This window comes from Zingiber officinale, chromosome 1A (assembly GCF_018446385.1).
Source record: "Zingiber officinale cultivar Zhangliang chromosome 1A, Zo_v1.1, whole genome shotgun sequence".
Taxonomy (NCBI): domain Eukaryota; kingdom Viridiplantae; phylum Streptophyta; class Magnoliopsida; order Zingiberales; family Zingiberaceae; genus Zingiber; species Zingiber officinale.
Window position 1 is genome coordinate 192,187,614 of NC_055987.1, and position 17,015 is coordinate 192,204,628.

Sequence of the window (17,015 nt, forward strand, 5' to 3'; positions counted from 1 at the left end):
TCAAATAATTTATGAATAATTTAAAAATTTTTGAAGAATCAAAGTTTGAACTCGAATATAGCTATTTTGAGTCCGTCTTAAATTTTTCAACCTATTCGACTTGATTCAATTTACTCCCCTAATTACCATCATAAACTATCAATTGATTTATTTATGTTTAGAAAAGAAAAGGAATAATATTGCATTTTAAAGATATCTTTTAACGCATAGAAAAGACGGTTTAAAATAATAATATTACTTGAACTACTTGACAAGTCTTATGATAATAATTCATCTGCTGCATGTTTGACAAGATGGAAATAATTGAGAAAACAGAAAGATAGTGTCGGCCAACTGGATCTTATATATATATTTTTTGAGCATTTTATTTACCCATAAAATTTAAATTAATTAAACATATACCTTTCGATCTAAATCAATAAATATAAAATTAAATATATTTAACTCATCTCGATCTATTTTTTCGTAATTTTAATATTCATTGAAGTTTTTTTATTTTATTTTAATATTTGTGGAGTTGGACGCTGTCTAATATTAGTAGTATTGAATTAATTGCAACTCTCTAATTTCATTTAAGCACTCAATTGTTTTAGTTTCATCCTAATTCCTAAGAAGCTAATCAGCAATACAGTTGAAGAAAATGACCTTCATACCGTTTTACTTGGTCATTCTTCCAAGGATATATTTTTCATCTGCCATGCTTTGAAGTTTTTCAGTGCAGAAACACTTTTAACTTTCTGCATCTCTCAGGGGCCAAAGCTAGATGGTTTTCATCACGAAAGAAATAAAATCTCATTAAATTTACTCTAGTTTATAATCCCTGATCATGTCCGAACGCTGAGTCGATGGACACTGGGGGCGTGACGCTCTCCACTGTCTTCGACTGGTGATGTGGATCTCCGGCGAACCTGCAAAGAAGCCGAGCCGGGAAGAGATTCCCGGCGACGGCCCTCCGACGCTCAAGTCAGGCAGCGAAGAGAAGAGGAAGAAACAAAGTAACACTACTGTGGCTACAGTACTCAAGATTGCATACCTCCGTCGAAGCTTGGGATCCTTATATAGGCTCCCGGGGAGCCGCGGACACGTTTCTCGATGTATGCACGCTTCCCCAAACATACCTCAAACGAGTGTGTCAGAAAAGCATGTCTGACCTCATTTCGCCATTGTCCGAGCATATTCCTGGCATGACGCTAAAAACTTTCGCCGTACGATACTCTGTCCGGTCCGACCGCCAACCATGCTGGTTGTCGGCGACAGGCGTCTCGAGGATGATGTTACCAGCTGTCCTATTCGTCCGTTTGCGTCTCTCGTCTGTTCTCGGGCAGGGCGGCTCTGCCGCTCGGCGCTTCCAGCGCCCGGGCATGCACGACCTCAGTTGTGCCTTATAACCCCCACCTCAGCCGAGCGGCCCTACCGCTCGGCACGAGAATTCCTTGGCCTTGAGCGTCGAAAACCCGACCCTTGATCGGGCTGTATTCCGTCCGACTGGGAGATCTGGTATTCCGCTCGGACGACCCTTAAAGTTGATACTCGACCTTTGACTTCCACATGTTGTTGACCCTGCTCATGCGATTCTCCGTCCTTACAACCGGATCAATCCCATTTGACATATTCTACCCATTTAAATCTTCAGTGAATGAATCATCATGAATAATAAAAAGATAACCAAGCCTTGTTGAAACCGACAAAATAAAACTTAATTGCCATCTTTAAACTCAAACAGAACTTCTGACATTTATACCCCAAGGTTGAGTAGAAGGGGCCAAATTATCACCAAGATATCCGCATTTATATGGTTTTTTCTCTAAATCGAGCGCGCGCTAACCGTGAGAGTTTACCGATTTATCCTGACAACCGATGGGAAACTTCCGTGAAACTGGACCAGTCATCCCAAATTCATGTTACCTAAGTAAAACTTCTAACACTTATATATTGCTCCCCCATTCCTAAATTCATTGGCATTGTCATTTTTTCTCTCAGTAGATATTTCCTCCCAACATTGAATCGTGTTATTTGACTGTAACATCTTTCCAAGCTGTGTGTTATCACAAACATCTGGTGAATATTAAAATCTAGCTAATTCAGACTGCCTATGCTGTTGAGGAAAGTAAAATAAAGTGATATCTAGATAAGAAGATCATTAATAAAGGTGAAATGTTTTTTCTCACTATATAACAGTAATACCATACGCACAATCTTTTAATTGACAAGTGAAAAAGGTTCCCCAAGTTTAATCAACAACTGAGTATCGTTAAGTATAATTAGGAAGTTCCAATTAAGAATTAGGTATTAGTTAACAATCATAGAGTTATTGTCGGTAATGTGGCATGAATAGCAACATGAAATCCTCAAGGATGTGTGATTAGCTATCTCTGTTCTATGGAAGAAGATAATTTCAGAATATTTACATCATCTGATGTAAAATGGTACAGGCCACAACATACCATGAACAGCATGCAAATAATCAAGGCATCGATACCCATTTGTTGGAGTGTGGCAAGGTTAAGGCACACTTGATCTTGTCCAAAGGTTGATAAGGCTAGTAACTGAGCATATGACTCGAGGACATTTAGATATATAACCAACAAAAGGTTTGGTCTATACATGAGTTTCCATATAACAGTGCAGTCATTTATTATGAACAAACATAAAAAATTGCAAAAGGTACTAAGCTAATTAGCACCTTCGAAAGGTTAGAGAAATAAAAAACTCATACTTTTATAGGATTATCACAATTTAGGAAGAGATATCAAGGGTTGGTTTGCTTTGACAGAAAAGGGAAAAGATGGAAAGGAGTGGGTTGAAAACTATTGATGAGATTTTCTTTCTGATGCTTACTTGAGAAGAAAAATGATGGAGATGAGATTGAAAACTGTATAACTTTCCAAATTGAACGAAATGGAAACGGTTAAATTTGTCGATATGACGAATTACAACAGATAACAATTATACGTCGAACACGTTGAGTGACGTATTTGTATACGTCGAACATGTTGAACAGTTGAATATTAGTAGTATTAAATTAATTGCAACTCTCTAATTTCATTCAAGCACTCAATTGTTTTAGTTGCATCCTAATTCCTAAGAAGCTAATCAGCAATACCGTTGAAAAGAGTTAAAAATGAAAAGGGAAAAGATGGAAAGGAGTGGGTGGAAAACTATTGATAAGATTTTCTTTCGGATGCTTACTTGAGAGGAAACACCAAGAATGGAGATGAAAATGAAAACTGTATAACTTTCCAAATTGAATGAAAATGGAAACAATGAAATTTGTATATATGAAGAATTACAACAACAGATGTCAGTTTCTCATAGATCTTCAACCACACTACTAATTTTCTCTCACAAATGAAGTCATTTGATTATTCAAACCTATAATTACATTCACCCATAATCTATGCATTCCTATTGCATCGATGTCAATTACTTTCCATCCTCTGAGGTAGACAAGAATGACAGTAAGCTTAAACCTCATCCATTTTTCCTACGTACCATCCATTTTAAAAACCACTAATAATTGATAATTCCTCTATCAATTGTTTGATCATACATATTGAATATGATAATTGGCTCAGAGCCTATGAATGAGAAAGCAAATTTATGAACAATGGCATCAATTGATCTTAAAAGTAGAATGAAGTTTCAGCATATAGTTTGAGCTAAAAAAATAGCTTGGCAAACAATTCAAGGCGCAACATTTCGTTGGGAACCTTCATAATTTCACCAAATAATCGAAGAACAAACATAACCAATAAAAGGAGGAGTTATTGGCATTTAAATCGAGTGGTAAAACTGGATTCAGTTCAATAATTGCGAGGAATAAAGAACTGATTAGAGAAGTGCTAGTGCAAGAAAGATTAAAGGGTACAAGATTCTTATCCTAGAATTTCTGCAAATTACTCTGCCTTCAAACCCTAATTTCAAAGCAACAGCATACTTGATCGATCAGAGAAGAAACAAAAGAACGATTACAGCATGTTAAAAAAAAAAAAAAAAAAGAGAGAGAGAGAGAGATCGTGAAATTTTACTTGATCTTCCCGTTTCCAGCTTTCTTCCCTAGATCGAGCAATGATGGATCAAGAGACGCCGGCGGATCGGAAGCGGTAAAGCTTACCGAAGACGTGGAGGGCGGTGACGAAGCCGATGAAGCAGAGGCTAATGGCCAGGACGACCGTGGGAGTCATCTTGAGCCCAGGCGCATCGTCGGTGTAGAAGCGCAACATGTTGCTCCCACCACCGCCGAACCCCCCAGCCGAGCCGCCCCCGCCCCCGCTGCCGAGTCTCCGCCTCCGCATCCCGGCAGCAGCCGCTGGTGTCCCCCGCGGGCCAACCGTCGTCGGCCGTCCTGCACCACCCGCCGACGAAGTCGCCTGCGACTGCGAGCTTCCTCTAGCCATCCTCCTCGAATCGACGATGGATCGACGAAGAAAGCAACGATTAACTCTTTTTTCTCATATACTTTTCGTTTCTTCTTCAGCATGAGACAAAATATCCACACAACATTATGAAACATCTAGTTACCAAATAGTTTACACAAATTTATACCTAGTAATTTATTTGTTGAACTCTATGATTATTTTGATGTGATTAACCAAGTTAATTAGGTTCTGTCTTATGTTTGATCTCTGTGTCTGAGTGTGCAGGAGTTTAGGAGTGCAGAAAGTTGAGCGGAAGACTCAGCTAGCGAGAAGGACGACACGGGAAGGGAGCCGACGGGCTCGGTGCGTCGAAAGGACGAGAGAGCTGTGGAAGAGTACATTGATGGGCGAGAAGAACGTGCGCAGCGTTCGAGGGACGTTAAACCGGGGAGGAAGGCTGCTCGAGGAAAAGGCCGGGAATTGGGTTCGAGTGAGCCTTATTCCGGTTGACCGTAATCACCCAAGTTATCGGAGCTTCGGAGGCTGAAACAAAGTCAAAATGAGCTAAAGAACGAGCTGTAGGCGCCTTAAAAGAAGTGCTGGAGGCGCTTACGCAGTCCTCCACCTTGGAGGCACCTTCAACAATGGAGGCGTCTTCAATACTGTTGGAGGCGCCTCTAAGCTGGTCAAAATGATTGTTCGACCACAGGATAGAATTCTATCCACTCACCGAGTTGGAGGCACCTTGAATCTTATTGGAGGTGCCTTGGACCCTCGGGATAGACTTTCCAAGAGCTATATAAAGAACGCTGGAGCTAGAAAATAGGTATCAATTCAGAACTAAACTCTGTAATCAATTCCTAGCAACTAGTGAGCATTCTAAGTGTGTAAAAAGACTTCTCCGCCTACAGTGAAGGAGACTCTGCTAGTGCGATCTTCGACTGCCTTGGATTAACAACCGTCTTGGTTGTAACCAAGTTAAACTTCTGTCTCCTCTTTTATTTCTGTTTTAATTTTATTATTATTGCTGTATTTTTTAGTTGAAAAATTTAGGAGGATATAATTTAATTTCACAAATAATTTATCCCCTTTTATCGGCCTCCGCTGCACCAACATTATTGACATTTAAGATTCAGTAGTTCCCTCGAACAATCTTTGATCTTTCTGGGTATGTTTCGCAGGTCCGATCCAGCGGTGCACTTCATTCTTCAAAAATCTTTATTATTCTCTAAAACACTTAAATTATTAAAATATTTTAATAATCTTTTAATACTTAAAATCATCAACAACAAAAAAAACACATGATTTAATTAATAAAAGAATTTTAGCAAGACTAAATGGCTGTTAGGGGAAAGATTTAAATTAACAACGTTTCTTGTTTTTATTCTCTTGAGGGTCATGGAAGGTTAGCTATGAAAGAGACGCAAAGATCAAGCACACTCCACAAACATAAACAAACAAACACACAAACGCAGCAAACAAGCCACAACAAACAACTCACAAACCACACAAAATTCGTAGCTAAGTTTTATTCAAGCACATCGCCAACTGCCTCTTTGATTGCTAGTTCATGCTCATACTGGTTGTTACTTGTTCTTCGCCAGCGGCAGCTTCATCCTTCAACGGTGAAATGCCTACATCTGGAGGCCCTGAGAGGCGCCTAGCGTTTGCAGCATACGTGCTGCTGTTGTAGTCGACTGACGAAAAGGAGAGGTGTCTCTTAGCCGTGCGAGCCCATCCCTTCTCAGGAGTTTGAACCTTATTGCACGCTGGGCTGGGAGACCGCGATTTGGCTCTAGACGACACCGTAGATGCCATGTAGTTGGGATGGGTGAATGAGCTCACTAGGCTTTCATCATCTCTGATTGATGATCCTGCAATGCTACGCCTCCTTGGTCGTTCGGATTGGACACTGAACGTGCTCCTGGAGTCACAATCGATGGAGCCCCGACGACCTCTCGGGCTCTCTGATTTCTTTCTGCTCATGGCGGATGGTGTCCTGGAGTACACTACTGTAGGTGATTGCTGCCGCCTTGATTTCCAAGCTGCAGATGGTGTGCAGCTATTGCTCTTCATGGAAGCATGATCCTTAGTTTCCTTTGTGCTTTGTTTCTCCCATGGCTTTGTGGCCGTCAGGCGTTCCAACCAGCTCCAACCCCATTGTGGATTGCTTGGGTCAGTGAATGTTGGAACTATGGATCTGGAAGTGCTCCTTGACTGAGAAGCAAAAAGGGAACAATAACAATGGCAAGTTTCAAAATAGTCCACAATGCTAATGCCAAAAGAAAGTAGCAGCAATATGCATCACCTGATGTGTAAATGCATAAGCTAGTGCTCGTTCTCTTCTGATGGCAGCATCCTGTTTATTCAAGAGGTTCGCTTCGAATTTCTCTTTGGACTGAAGACTTACCTCCCATTGCTCGCTAATCTGTCATGGAAAAAGATGCCAAAACTCAATTGAAGTCATGTGGTTCAAAAATCTTCAGTATCAAATTAAGATAGCAGTTCTTCTTCAAATCGTTACAAGATGCACACCTTTACATTCTCTAGTTCCTTTCCGTGCTTGCGTTGCAGATGCCTCTGAAGAGCCTGGTTTTCCTCAATCATTCTCACCCGCCTTGAATGTATGACCGTCTGCAGTCGAGCCAACGTTTGCATGCATTTCAATGTGTTGGTAGTTTGAGATTTGACAGCATTTCCATCAAGCATTCTCTTCAACCTAACCAGTCCCCTCAAAGTTCTCAATTTTCTTCTTGCCTTAGCAAAATTTTCAAGAAAATGATACAATCAACCATAGGCAACATAAGACCAACCAATAGAAGAAATGCCGAGATAAAGAGTACAGTAACACAAGGACTCCGTTTATTCAGAAACTATTACATGAATGTGAGAATTTAAGCCTCCGAAGCAAAAGTTGCAAGGTGTATTGTCTTTGTTTATTTGCACAAATTACAGCGTTTGCTTATGATGCCCATTGCATCAAAACATCTTGATCCATCCATCAAGTTGTTTCAGCAAAGAGCTTGATAAATAACATTTACTATCAAAATTGTGCTGGCCTAAATGATACCGATACATTTAAATATGGGTGCAAACCCTAAAAAATGCAGAATTGACAAATTTTAGCCATCAAGTTGTTTTGCCAACAATTTGATGAGTAAGATTTTGTATCGAAACTGTACTAAAATTAACCTAGATGATACAACATACTCAGACGAGGGCATTGGCAAATGTTGATAAGACAATTAACAGAGCTTAAGCATTTTTTTGAGCAAGAATTGTTTTGACCATACAAATGCTAGATGTCTACGGAGAAACTGAGAGCAATAAAAAGGAAAGCAGAAAAATAAATGAAGGTGTAAACTATACCTGATATCCTCGGTAAGCAGTCTGGATCTTGACGGCTGCAATCTCTTCTCTTGATTCACCTATGTGCCTAGTTGCAGAAGTGGCAAGGTGAGAGACAGCGACCTCTGCTGCAGCCTGAGCGGTGATAGCTGCAGCTGCAGCTTCAGCTTCAGCATCAGCAGCACTGGCAAGTGCTGATGAGTCGGCATGCTTCCTCTGTTCGTCCCCTTTCTCTATCAGCTTGGACTCCTGAACCTGAGCAAGAAGCAAAGGTTGAACAACACTCACAGCAGTGGTTTCCACTATGTTTTTGAGGGAAGTCAGTCTGAAGCTACTGAATTATCAAGACTCGCCTTTGGATTTCCTTGACAGCAGTGGGGGGTGAAGGTTTTCTTGACAGCTCCAAACCACTTTCCTTTTCTCCCCATCTCCACCTTCTTCCTCTTACACAACTTTGTTCCTTGTTAAATCCTCCTGTGAAAGGAACCACAAAAAACTAAGCAGAAAAAGAAGAAGAAGAAGCAAGAATAAACCCAAACTCCCATGTCCTACCGTAAACCCAAAGACTAGACGAAGAGCATCCATATGAAAAGAAAACTTTTGCTTTTCCTAGTTGCGGTAATTATCCTTTCTATAGAGGTAAAAGGTTTGAGATAAAGTCGAGTATCTAAGAAATTTTGACATGGTCTGGAACAAAAGCAAAACAGAAGGAACAAAGATGAAGCCAAATATGTGTTTTCCAGTTTACAGTTTCAAGGACACGCCTGTGACCAAAAAAAACATTTTTAATACAAAAGATCAACTCTGAGGAAAGCTGAAACAAGTATTGAAAATAGCAAATGATGAACGACAAGGTTCTGAAAACCTCGAGGAGGGTAAGCCTACAAATTTCTCTTACAGCTGCGGAGTAAGAGATCAACAACTCAAAAAGAACGACTTTGAAGCAGCAGAAGTGGGAGGCAAAAAGCAAAAGGGAATCGTATTGGCAGCAGCAAAGTGAGAAGCTTGCTATCATTACCCTGGTAGTCCTTGCGAAATGGGAGGCAGAAGCAACAAAGGTCCTCGCTTTCTTTTCCAGAATGACGCCAAAGGTAAAGAAGAGGTGAGGATTGGACACAGAATCACGGCAACGACCTTAGATAATCCTTTTTACCTCGTTCCACTTCCTTTTCCACCGCCCATCGGACGAGAGGAAGAAATCGGAGCCCTCCCAAAGGGTCAGATCTCGCATCGGCGACGGGAATGACGTACAGGAGACCGCTTCCCTCGCGACTACCATCGCCACGCCCCCTCACTGTCCGCCGGGTCCCACTTTGGCGGAAAAGTTGGGGCCCTGCCTCCGCCGTCCTTTTCTTCTCCCTCGGTCCCCCGAGTTATCCACTTCGATTGCGTTGCGGCCGATGGCATTCCGTTCCTCGTTCGCTTGATCGGTTTCTTCCTTTCGTAGTTTCGTTGATTCTCGGCAGATGGGGCAACGGATTTGGGCCGCCTCCGTGGAGACATGGAGGTGGGATCACGTCTCAGGTAATAATCCGGGTCAACGTGACGTGGTGCGCTTCAGAAAAACAAAGACATTTTATTAAAATTCGCCATTAATAATTCGTTTTTACCAAAAGGCCCTCCTCAAGTATGATTTTTTTTAAACCAAATAATACACCTTTACAATTTTTTTCAGTCTAAAATTCTAAATTAATACCTTTCTCATATTTAAGAGAATTACAGGGGCATAATATAATATATATGTATATTAATTTAATTATATTTGATAAATAAATTTGTAGTTATTTCATCACATAGCATATTAATCATTAAGACAAACTAATTTATACCATTCACATATTTGAGAATTGAAATAATTATAATCATTTGTATTGATTTTCAATTATTTTAAAAAATAACTTAATTTAATTATAAATTAATTTACAGTTATTCTAGGGTATAATGTGAAAAATATGGAAGTGAAATTTAAATTGTAAATCAATAATAAATCTGTGATGTTCTAAGTAGAAAAGTAAAAAAATACAATTTTTAAGTAAAGGAAAATAATATTGGGTGGCTTTTTTTTAAAACATTCTACTCGTTCCTTTACCTAGGTCCATGCTGTAATCCCGTCTCCCTGATCACTGTCGCGCCGCCGCCGCCGCCGCCGCCGACGATCGGATACCGTATTGAGGAAGTTTGCGCCCGCAGCCCAGGTGGAGCTGTCTTTCTTGTTTTCGTTTTCTTCTTCCAGTATTTTTCTTCTCGGTCATTTGATGCGCCTTCTCCTGATTCTCCTTCTGTCAAAAGCTCTGCTTTCTCTCCATGTTCCTTGAATCACTGAAAAGACTACTTCTTTCTTTACAGATCTACTATTTTTGGAGAGAACAATTGTTTCATTGTTTTCTTGTTTCATCATTTGAAAAGGGATAATAGATTGGCAAATCATATCATGGCATTGCAAAGGACCATCAGAAAACTAATCAACAGTCAAAATTACCTCCTTCCTCGAGGGGCTGCATTTCTCCATTCACATGCAACCAGCTTTGGTATCAACCAAACATACTTTTATTATGCTTCTCTATTTCCATGCCTAATTTCAATTTATGTGCTTAAATTTTATGTTCAATTCTGTAATTCCAATGAATACAAAATACAAAATTTTGCAAAGATATCTTGGTAGTTTTTATTTGTTTTTGTTTTGAGACACATGTTTCTTAATCTTTACAGCATGACTTCTTTTCCTTGGGTATTGTCTGACAGGATTGTGGCTAAGTTATTGTGTGACCATACAGTTCTGAACCTCAAACTTTGCACGGCTATAGGATCTTCACTCATGTTGTACATTAAAAGAGATTAATTTGAGAATAATGTCTATGGAAAATGATGGTTTGTTGTGAGTGTAACAATCAAAGTCTAAAAGTATGGATGCTTGTCATCCAATTGCTGAATGCTTGATGTGCTAAGAGGTAAGGGTTCAGTATTTTCCTGTGTTCATTAAAAATTCTCTCCACTCATCTTTGTTGAGGACCTTAAGGTTATGGTGAGTAGGTGGCCTCTTTGTGATTAACTCAAAATTTTAGTAAAAAGTACAAATTTTTAGTATGGAAATGGCTTAGCCAATGTTTCTAATAAAAACAATAAAGAAGGTTCTCATTACCGAAGAGCCAAATCTGTAAGAGCCAATGTTGTCAAAATCGCGAGTCGGAATGTAGAATCGCACGATTCTACGCATTTTTGGTGGCCTTCCGCGTTGCGTGCCCAGGCGGAAGCGGAATCGGGTGGAATCGTGCAGAATTGCGTGGAAGCGTAGCGGAAATCGTAGACTCGTAAGAGTCCAGCGATTCTATGCGAAATGTCCGCTGGTTTTCCAAGACCAGAAGGTCGATCGCAGCGATCGATCAAACACGGGTCCAAGAAACTTTTCTCCTTCAGAAAAATAGGGAGATCGGTCTGTGGACCGATCCACCTATAGCCTGATCGGTCCACAGACCGATCAGCCCCTAGGCCGATCGGCCCTTGCAGAGCCCTGATTTCCGCCTTCGTCACGTGTTTCTCACGAGTCGGTTGTCGTTTTCTGCGTGGGACAGAGGGACAGGGAGAGTTTCGGGACAGAAGATTTGATCTCAAGAAACCCTAACTTTCCTAAGTCGCGTTGCGAGCCATTGTCGCCGCAACTGCTGTGCTTCGTTCTTCTTCAGCAACCATCGTCTCCTTCACGTACGCGTCTGTCTCCTCCTCCCTGTGCGTCCGGTGTGCGTCGACCGGCACTGTGACTGACTTCGAAGGGATTGTCGGAAGCTTGCCAAGGGATTGCCTCTTTTTTCTACAAATGTTTAGTTTAATCATTTTATGTGTGGATTGTAGAAGACCTTATAAATGTTTATGTGTGGATTTGGCATTTTATGTGTGGATTGTAGAAGACCTTATAAATGTTTAGTTTAATCAAATGTTTAATGTGTTTTTGAGGTTATTAATCTTATCTATGTTATTTTCTATGAGTATATATATGTTTATATATAATTTTACATTTTGGTAGAAACTTACGATTCGTGTTACGATACTACGAGTTTACGATTCTACAACTCCCTTCCGTTTCAACGTAGAATCTCGATTTTGACAACCTTACTAAGAGCTAACTAAATACTGGTCCAAAGCATTGGAAAGATTTTTTAAGCAAATTGTTCTAATTTATCAATTAGAACTAGCATGACGATTCAGAAGAGATTTTCTATACAACACCTTTATGGACAATTCTGGGACACTAACAACTTAAAAAGGTTCTTATCTTGATTGTGTTCTCACAAATGCTTTCTGAGGCTGATGAATTTTACAATGTCCATTGTGATACTTTGCTGGATAGACTTGTAAAATTTTCTTTTGAGATTGCTCTCCTTCCATGGTAATTAAAAAGTAAGTTGGAATTATGAAACGCTTGAATTATTCTGTTCTTATTTACTTCTAGCTGATCTGCACTCTTTTGATGCTTGGTGTGATACAGACATACAGTAAATCAATGAGATGTGTCACATTATATTACATGCTATAAATTTAAAAAAAAAAAAAGATCAAGTCTTTGAAGATTTTAACAAATTATAGTCTTGGTCAATTAGAACCTGTTGACCTTCTGCAAACATATTCAGTATGCTGCGTAGTTCAGAAGAATGGTACAAGAAACTGTAGGATCTGTATGATCAATCCAACGATCTGAACCTTATCTTGCTGTTTGGTATAACTTATATAATACAGTCAAACTTATAATGCTGTGTGGGCAAATTTATGTCAACCACTTTGGCACTACTAGTTGTCCATAGTTAATTGTTTATTAAATTTATTTTCATTTTTTATTTATGCTACCTGGTATTGTACTAGCCGATTGTATCTCCTGGTTCTGAATGAGCTTTAGTCTTGAAAGAAATTGAGATGATTCCATCAACTTCTTCTACCTCTATGTTTCTCTGTACTAGTTGATGAATCAATATTACAGTCTTAAACTATCTCATGTTTTAAAAGAATCCAAATGACCCCTAATATCATCAATCTATGTGCTTATTCTTATGTATTCCCTATTGCCTAAGCCTGAGGCATCAAAGTTTATCAAGAAGTATGCACATTTATTTAGGGAGATGAGTTGATTCTATCCTCTATTCCACTTGTCTTCATAACGGCTTAAACATTGCAGCAAAAGGTAAAGTTGTCACCTTAGCGACCCCTCTAGGGCGGCCCCACACTCTGAAAGGGGGTAAATCACGGGGAGTATTTTGCCTTAGTGCAACTGCCCTTTGCACAGGGGAGGCCAGGCCATGACTGCCTAAAGATGATCTGCTGTAATGTTGATCAGTTGAGACATCAGTGTTTTCATGACATGTAATGAAGCATGTGCATATTGGCAGCAACTATTGCCTTATCCATATTCTGATTTTAGTACTGTTATGTCATACCTGCAAAAGAAATGATCACCATCTTATCAAACTAACACAATCAAGTTCATGTGATATTTAAGGTGGCATTCTATTTACAATTATAGGAAACAAACTGAAAGAAATGCATCTTAGTCCTGATATCTACATTGATGGTAGTAAGCATTTTTCCATCATTTGCTTCAATTTTTCAGACTTGAAGGCATTAAAGCTTCCTCCAATATCCACCTCTTCATGTATAGGATTTGTTTAAGATTTTAGCTTCACCAAGTCTGAATTCATCCAACTTGCAAGAATTTATTCTTTCAAGATGGAAGGAATAAATAAATGGTTCATGCATCCTCTTTGTTTCTTGGAAGCTCAAAAATTACCAAGGCACATGCCCATGGAAACAGGAAGAAATCATTTTAGAAGTAGCATATTTCAAAGATACATAATTTTGTAATTTTCCCACTTGTCATATTAGTCAATGCAAATAACTCATTTTTTTTTTATGAACCTGACCTTATGAATTTTTTATTCTTTTGTTAATAATGTGGTATCTAATGCAGGATTTACAGAAGTCAACGAAGAAGAAAAAAGAAAATTGGTCGGCAATGTCTTTAGTAGTGTGGCTTCTAATTATGATCTGATGAATGATTTGATGAGTGTGGGATTGCACAGATTGTGGAAAGATAAGTTGGGGTCTTTGGACAACTTTTCATTTGATTTATGATCCTGCAATTAGATTCTTCTTAACTGAGCAATGCATTCTTTTGAGGAAAATTAAGATTGATTTCAAAGCTGGGTCCTTTTCCTGGGATGAAGCATCTTGATGTAGCTGGTGGCACAGGTAATTTCTGATGTTACCAACATAAATGCATTCAGCTAGAGCAGGGAGTAAGGAACTATTCTTTATGACTAACAAACACTACCACCATGTGCTCCTGAGCCTTTCCCACCACTGAGGCAATGACAGTACTAAAGCAAAGATTGTTCTCGAACAATGACTGTAATTTTTTATATAATATATATTGTATTTTACATTACTAGCATTTGTCTTCATTTTAGAATATGAACACCTCCTTAAGTAGGAGTCCTTTTTTTCTTTTTCTTTTCTTCAGTTATTTCACATTGTCATTTCTTCATCCTAACTAATGTATGTTGATCTAGGAACTGTATATCTCAACTCTTCTTTAGTTGGCATGAAGAATTGTAGGCCTTAGTATGCTTATTGCTTCTTACGCAGGGGATATAGCTTTCCGCGTGTTGGAAAGCATTAGAGGTGTCAGTCATAAAGCCATGCATGACAGTTTTGCTGAAACAGAAGGACAAACACAAATCTTTATATGTGACATTAACCCAAATATGTTGAATATTGGCAAAAAGCGTGCTACTGAGAGAGGTATGTATACCATGTCGTTGGAGCTTGTTTTATAAACTGCTTTGTTACTGTCTCTTTTTTACCACGTACTTATTTTCAATTATGTAGGATATACAAAAAACAGCTATCTGCATTGGGTGGAAGGAGACGCAGAAGCATTGAGTTTTGAGGATGGGTCAATGGATGGCTACACGATCGGGTTTGGTATTAGAAATGTAACACACATTGAGAAAGCTCTTGCAGAAGCCTATAGGTGCATTTTTGAAGCTACATATAGTGCGCAATATAAGCCTTTCTTTTAAAACATCCAAGTTTTTGGTGGAGAAAGACGGATTTCTTCTGTAGTTCTTAAAAGTCAGTACTTAGTTTTTTTGATGAAATAAAAAAAGTCAGTATTTAGTTGAATAATGAAATGATCGCTTGCATGAAAAAATTGTATCTATGATGATATTTAAAATGGACTGTTTGCTTGCGGTAGAAGTATTTTGCTGATAACATTTTTTCTATGCTCTCAAGGGTACTGAAACAAGGAGGCAGGTTCTTATGCCTGGAATTAAGCCATGTTGAGTTGCCCATCTTCAAAGAGCTGTAAGTAAAGACTGTTGAATTGCTTTTATCAAATTTCCCCACAAGTTGTAGATTTCCTTTGAAATGCAATCTACTTTTGTGCATCAAGTTAAGGACTACCAAAATGTATGTTGTCTTCTTTGTTAAAGTGAAGATAAAACTATTTGCTTGACTCAAAGAAGCCCCTTTTGCAGATATGACTATTATTCTTTTTCGATAATTCCCACTATGGGAGAACTTGTAGCTGGTGACAAAGAGTCTTACCAGTACCTAGTTGAGAGCATCCGACAGTTTCCGAAACAGGTGATTTTTTTTCCTTCATATTCACAAATGCCTTGTGTATTTGTTGTCTCACTTATACAACAAATCTCAGTATCTAGTTATATAGTGTTGCTTCGAAATCTTGGAACTATATTGAATTTGTGTTGAGAATGATTTTAGATCAGTTCTAAGCCACTCAATTTTGTGATCAATCCTTATGAAAGCACTTCTTATTTGGTACAACATTTATTTTTCCCCCCTTGTCTGCTGAACTCGAGGTCCATACTGGGCATACTGAAACTAGGTCTGCCATAGTTTTCTTGGTTTATCAAAATTAGGTGATGAATAATCTCACCATTTAAACGGCAATCAAAACTAACCTTCCGCAGCCAGAAGAGCTTGAAAAAGAGTTTGGCACGACAAGTTTTAAGTTCAACTTCAGGCATTGCATGATTAAGGTCATCAAGTTTAATCTACTGCACATGAAAATTGTGTGAAATCCCCATGATGCAATAGGCTATCCTATTGTCGAGTGTGTGCTAGGTAACACTAAAATAAACATAGATGTGCTTTGAGGAAAAGAAGAGTTCAAAATCAAAATGAATAATCAAACTTGTCTTGTTTGATGGATGATATTCACCAAAGTCCTGTTCGTGCAGGATGTATTTGCTCAGATGATCGTCGATGCCGGCTTCCAGGCAGTGGAGTATGAGAATCTAGTTGGTGGTGTGGTGGCCATTCACTCTGGTTTGAAGTTGTAAACCACAGAGCGGACAACAATTAGCCCTTGTTAAGACCAACATTTTAGTAAGATTTACTGAACCAGTTAAAAACAAGTAAACCAGCAAATTTGCTTTGTTAAAAACATTCTTCTACTTGGATTGAACATGCTAGTTATTTTTCTTGACTAATCTTTCAGAATTTTGTCTGGCATCAATCAAATTGTGACATTCCTATGAGAAATTTTTTTTTTATATAATGTTTTGGTGTTATATGATATGTTGGTGACCATGGTGTTATGGTGTTATATTTGTTACCCTGTGAACACTTAAAATATACAGGTAAATAAAGTGGCCGAAAATGTTTTTAATTATTTTTTTTTCTTAATTCATTTTGTGAAAAGCGAGAGAAGAAGACGCTCTGACGAGCGCACCGTTCATCTAGAGCTCAAACTCAATTTATTTGTTTATTTTTCAAAATGTTCTTGAATATCTATATGTTTTTAACATATAGAATTTTAAAATCTGAATTTCTATTTGTAATGGAAATTCTTAAGGTTTTTTTTTTTAAATTTCCTTATTAATTTTGTTTGGTTATTTTTAAGAAACCTTGAATTGAGAAATTTTCATCCTCCGACCGTTATTTATTTTTAAAATAATATCTTCAAAGTTTTATAACAGAATATCTTTCAGAAGAAATGAAAATATTGATAACATTTTAGCAATTTGACAGGAAAAAATAAAGAAGTTTCATCGAAACCTAAAAAATAAGAATAAGGTTTGGATCTTCTGTTTTGAAATCATATATCTCAAAGATGTTATACACATTTCAAAAATGTCAAAGATGTTGTACACATTTCAAAACATTTCAAAAATGTCTGATCGACATGGAGACACATGATTTCAAAACAAAAAATCTAAACTAAATAATAAATAATTTGTACACAGTTTGATAAAAAAAAAATATACTATATTTTAATTTAAATATATTAAATTTAGA

General features: G+C 38.3%; 3 protein-coding genes across 8 annotated transcripts; 1 reads left to right on the forward strand and 2 right to left on the reverse strand.

Moving 5' to 3' along the window:
• Window positions 1-2,172: 2,172 nt before the first annotated feature.
• On the reverse strand, window positions 2,173-4,498 carry LOC122038930 (protein transport protein Sec61 subunit beta-like). Its single transcript, XM_042598904.1, has one exon. It carries the CDS (start codon window positions 4,395-4,397, stop codon window positions 4,077-4,079), a length of 321 nt encoding a protein of 106 aa, XP_042454838.1. The 5' UTR covers window positions 4,398-4,498; the 3' UTR covers window positions 2,173-4,076.
• Window positions 4,499-5,663: 1,165 nt separating this feature from the next.
• On the reverse strand, window positions 5,664-9,153 carry LOC122038931 (protein IQ-DOMAIN 2-like). 6 transcript variants are annotated; one of them, XM_042598906.1, is made up of 7 exons: window positions 8,860-9,153; window positions 8,725-8,775; window positions 8,060-8,180; window positions 7,728-7,961; window positions 6,894-7,115; window positions 6,667-6,786; window positions 5,664-6,575 (listed from the first exon to the last, which is right to left on the reverse strand). In XM_042598906.1, the coding sequence occupies exons 3-7, from the start codon at window positions 8,132-8,134 to the stop codon at window positions 5,922-5,924; spliced, it is 1,305 nt and encodes a 434-aa protein (XP_042454840.1). In that variant the 5' UTR covers window positions 8,135-8,180; window positions 8,725-8,775; window positions 8,860-9,153; the 3' UTR covers window positions 5,664-5,921. The 6 variants fall into 6 exon arrangements, with proteins under 6 accessions (XP_042454840.1, XP_042454841.1, XP_042454839.1 ...); XM_042598907.1 differs by lacking the exon at window positions 8,725-8,775; XM_042598905.1 differs by having other exon boundaries at window positions 8,725-9,153.
• A 605-nt stretch (window positions 9,154-9,758) lies between these two features.
• On the forward strand, window positions 9,759-16,295 carry LOC122038932 (2-methoxy-6-polyprenyl-1,4-benzoquinol methylase, mitochondrial-like). The gene is made up of 9 exons (XM_042598911.1): window positions 9,759-9,901; window positions 10,053-10,234; window positions 13,657-13,783; window positions 13,876-13,937; window positions 14,334-14,489; window positions 14,577-14,721; window positions 14,985-15,056; window positions 15,230-15,338; window positions 15,956-16,295. The coding sequence occupies exons 2-9, from the start codon at window positions 10,138-10,140 to the stop codon at window positions 16,055-16,057; spliced, it is 870 nt and encodes a 289-aa protein (XP_042454845.1). The 5' UTR covers window positions 9,759-9,901; window positions 10,053-10,137; the 3' UTR covers window positions 16,058-16,295.
• Window positions 16,296-17,015: the final 720 nt, after the last annotated feature.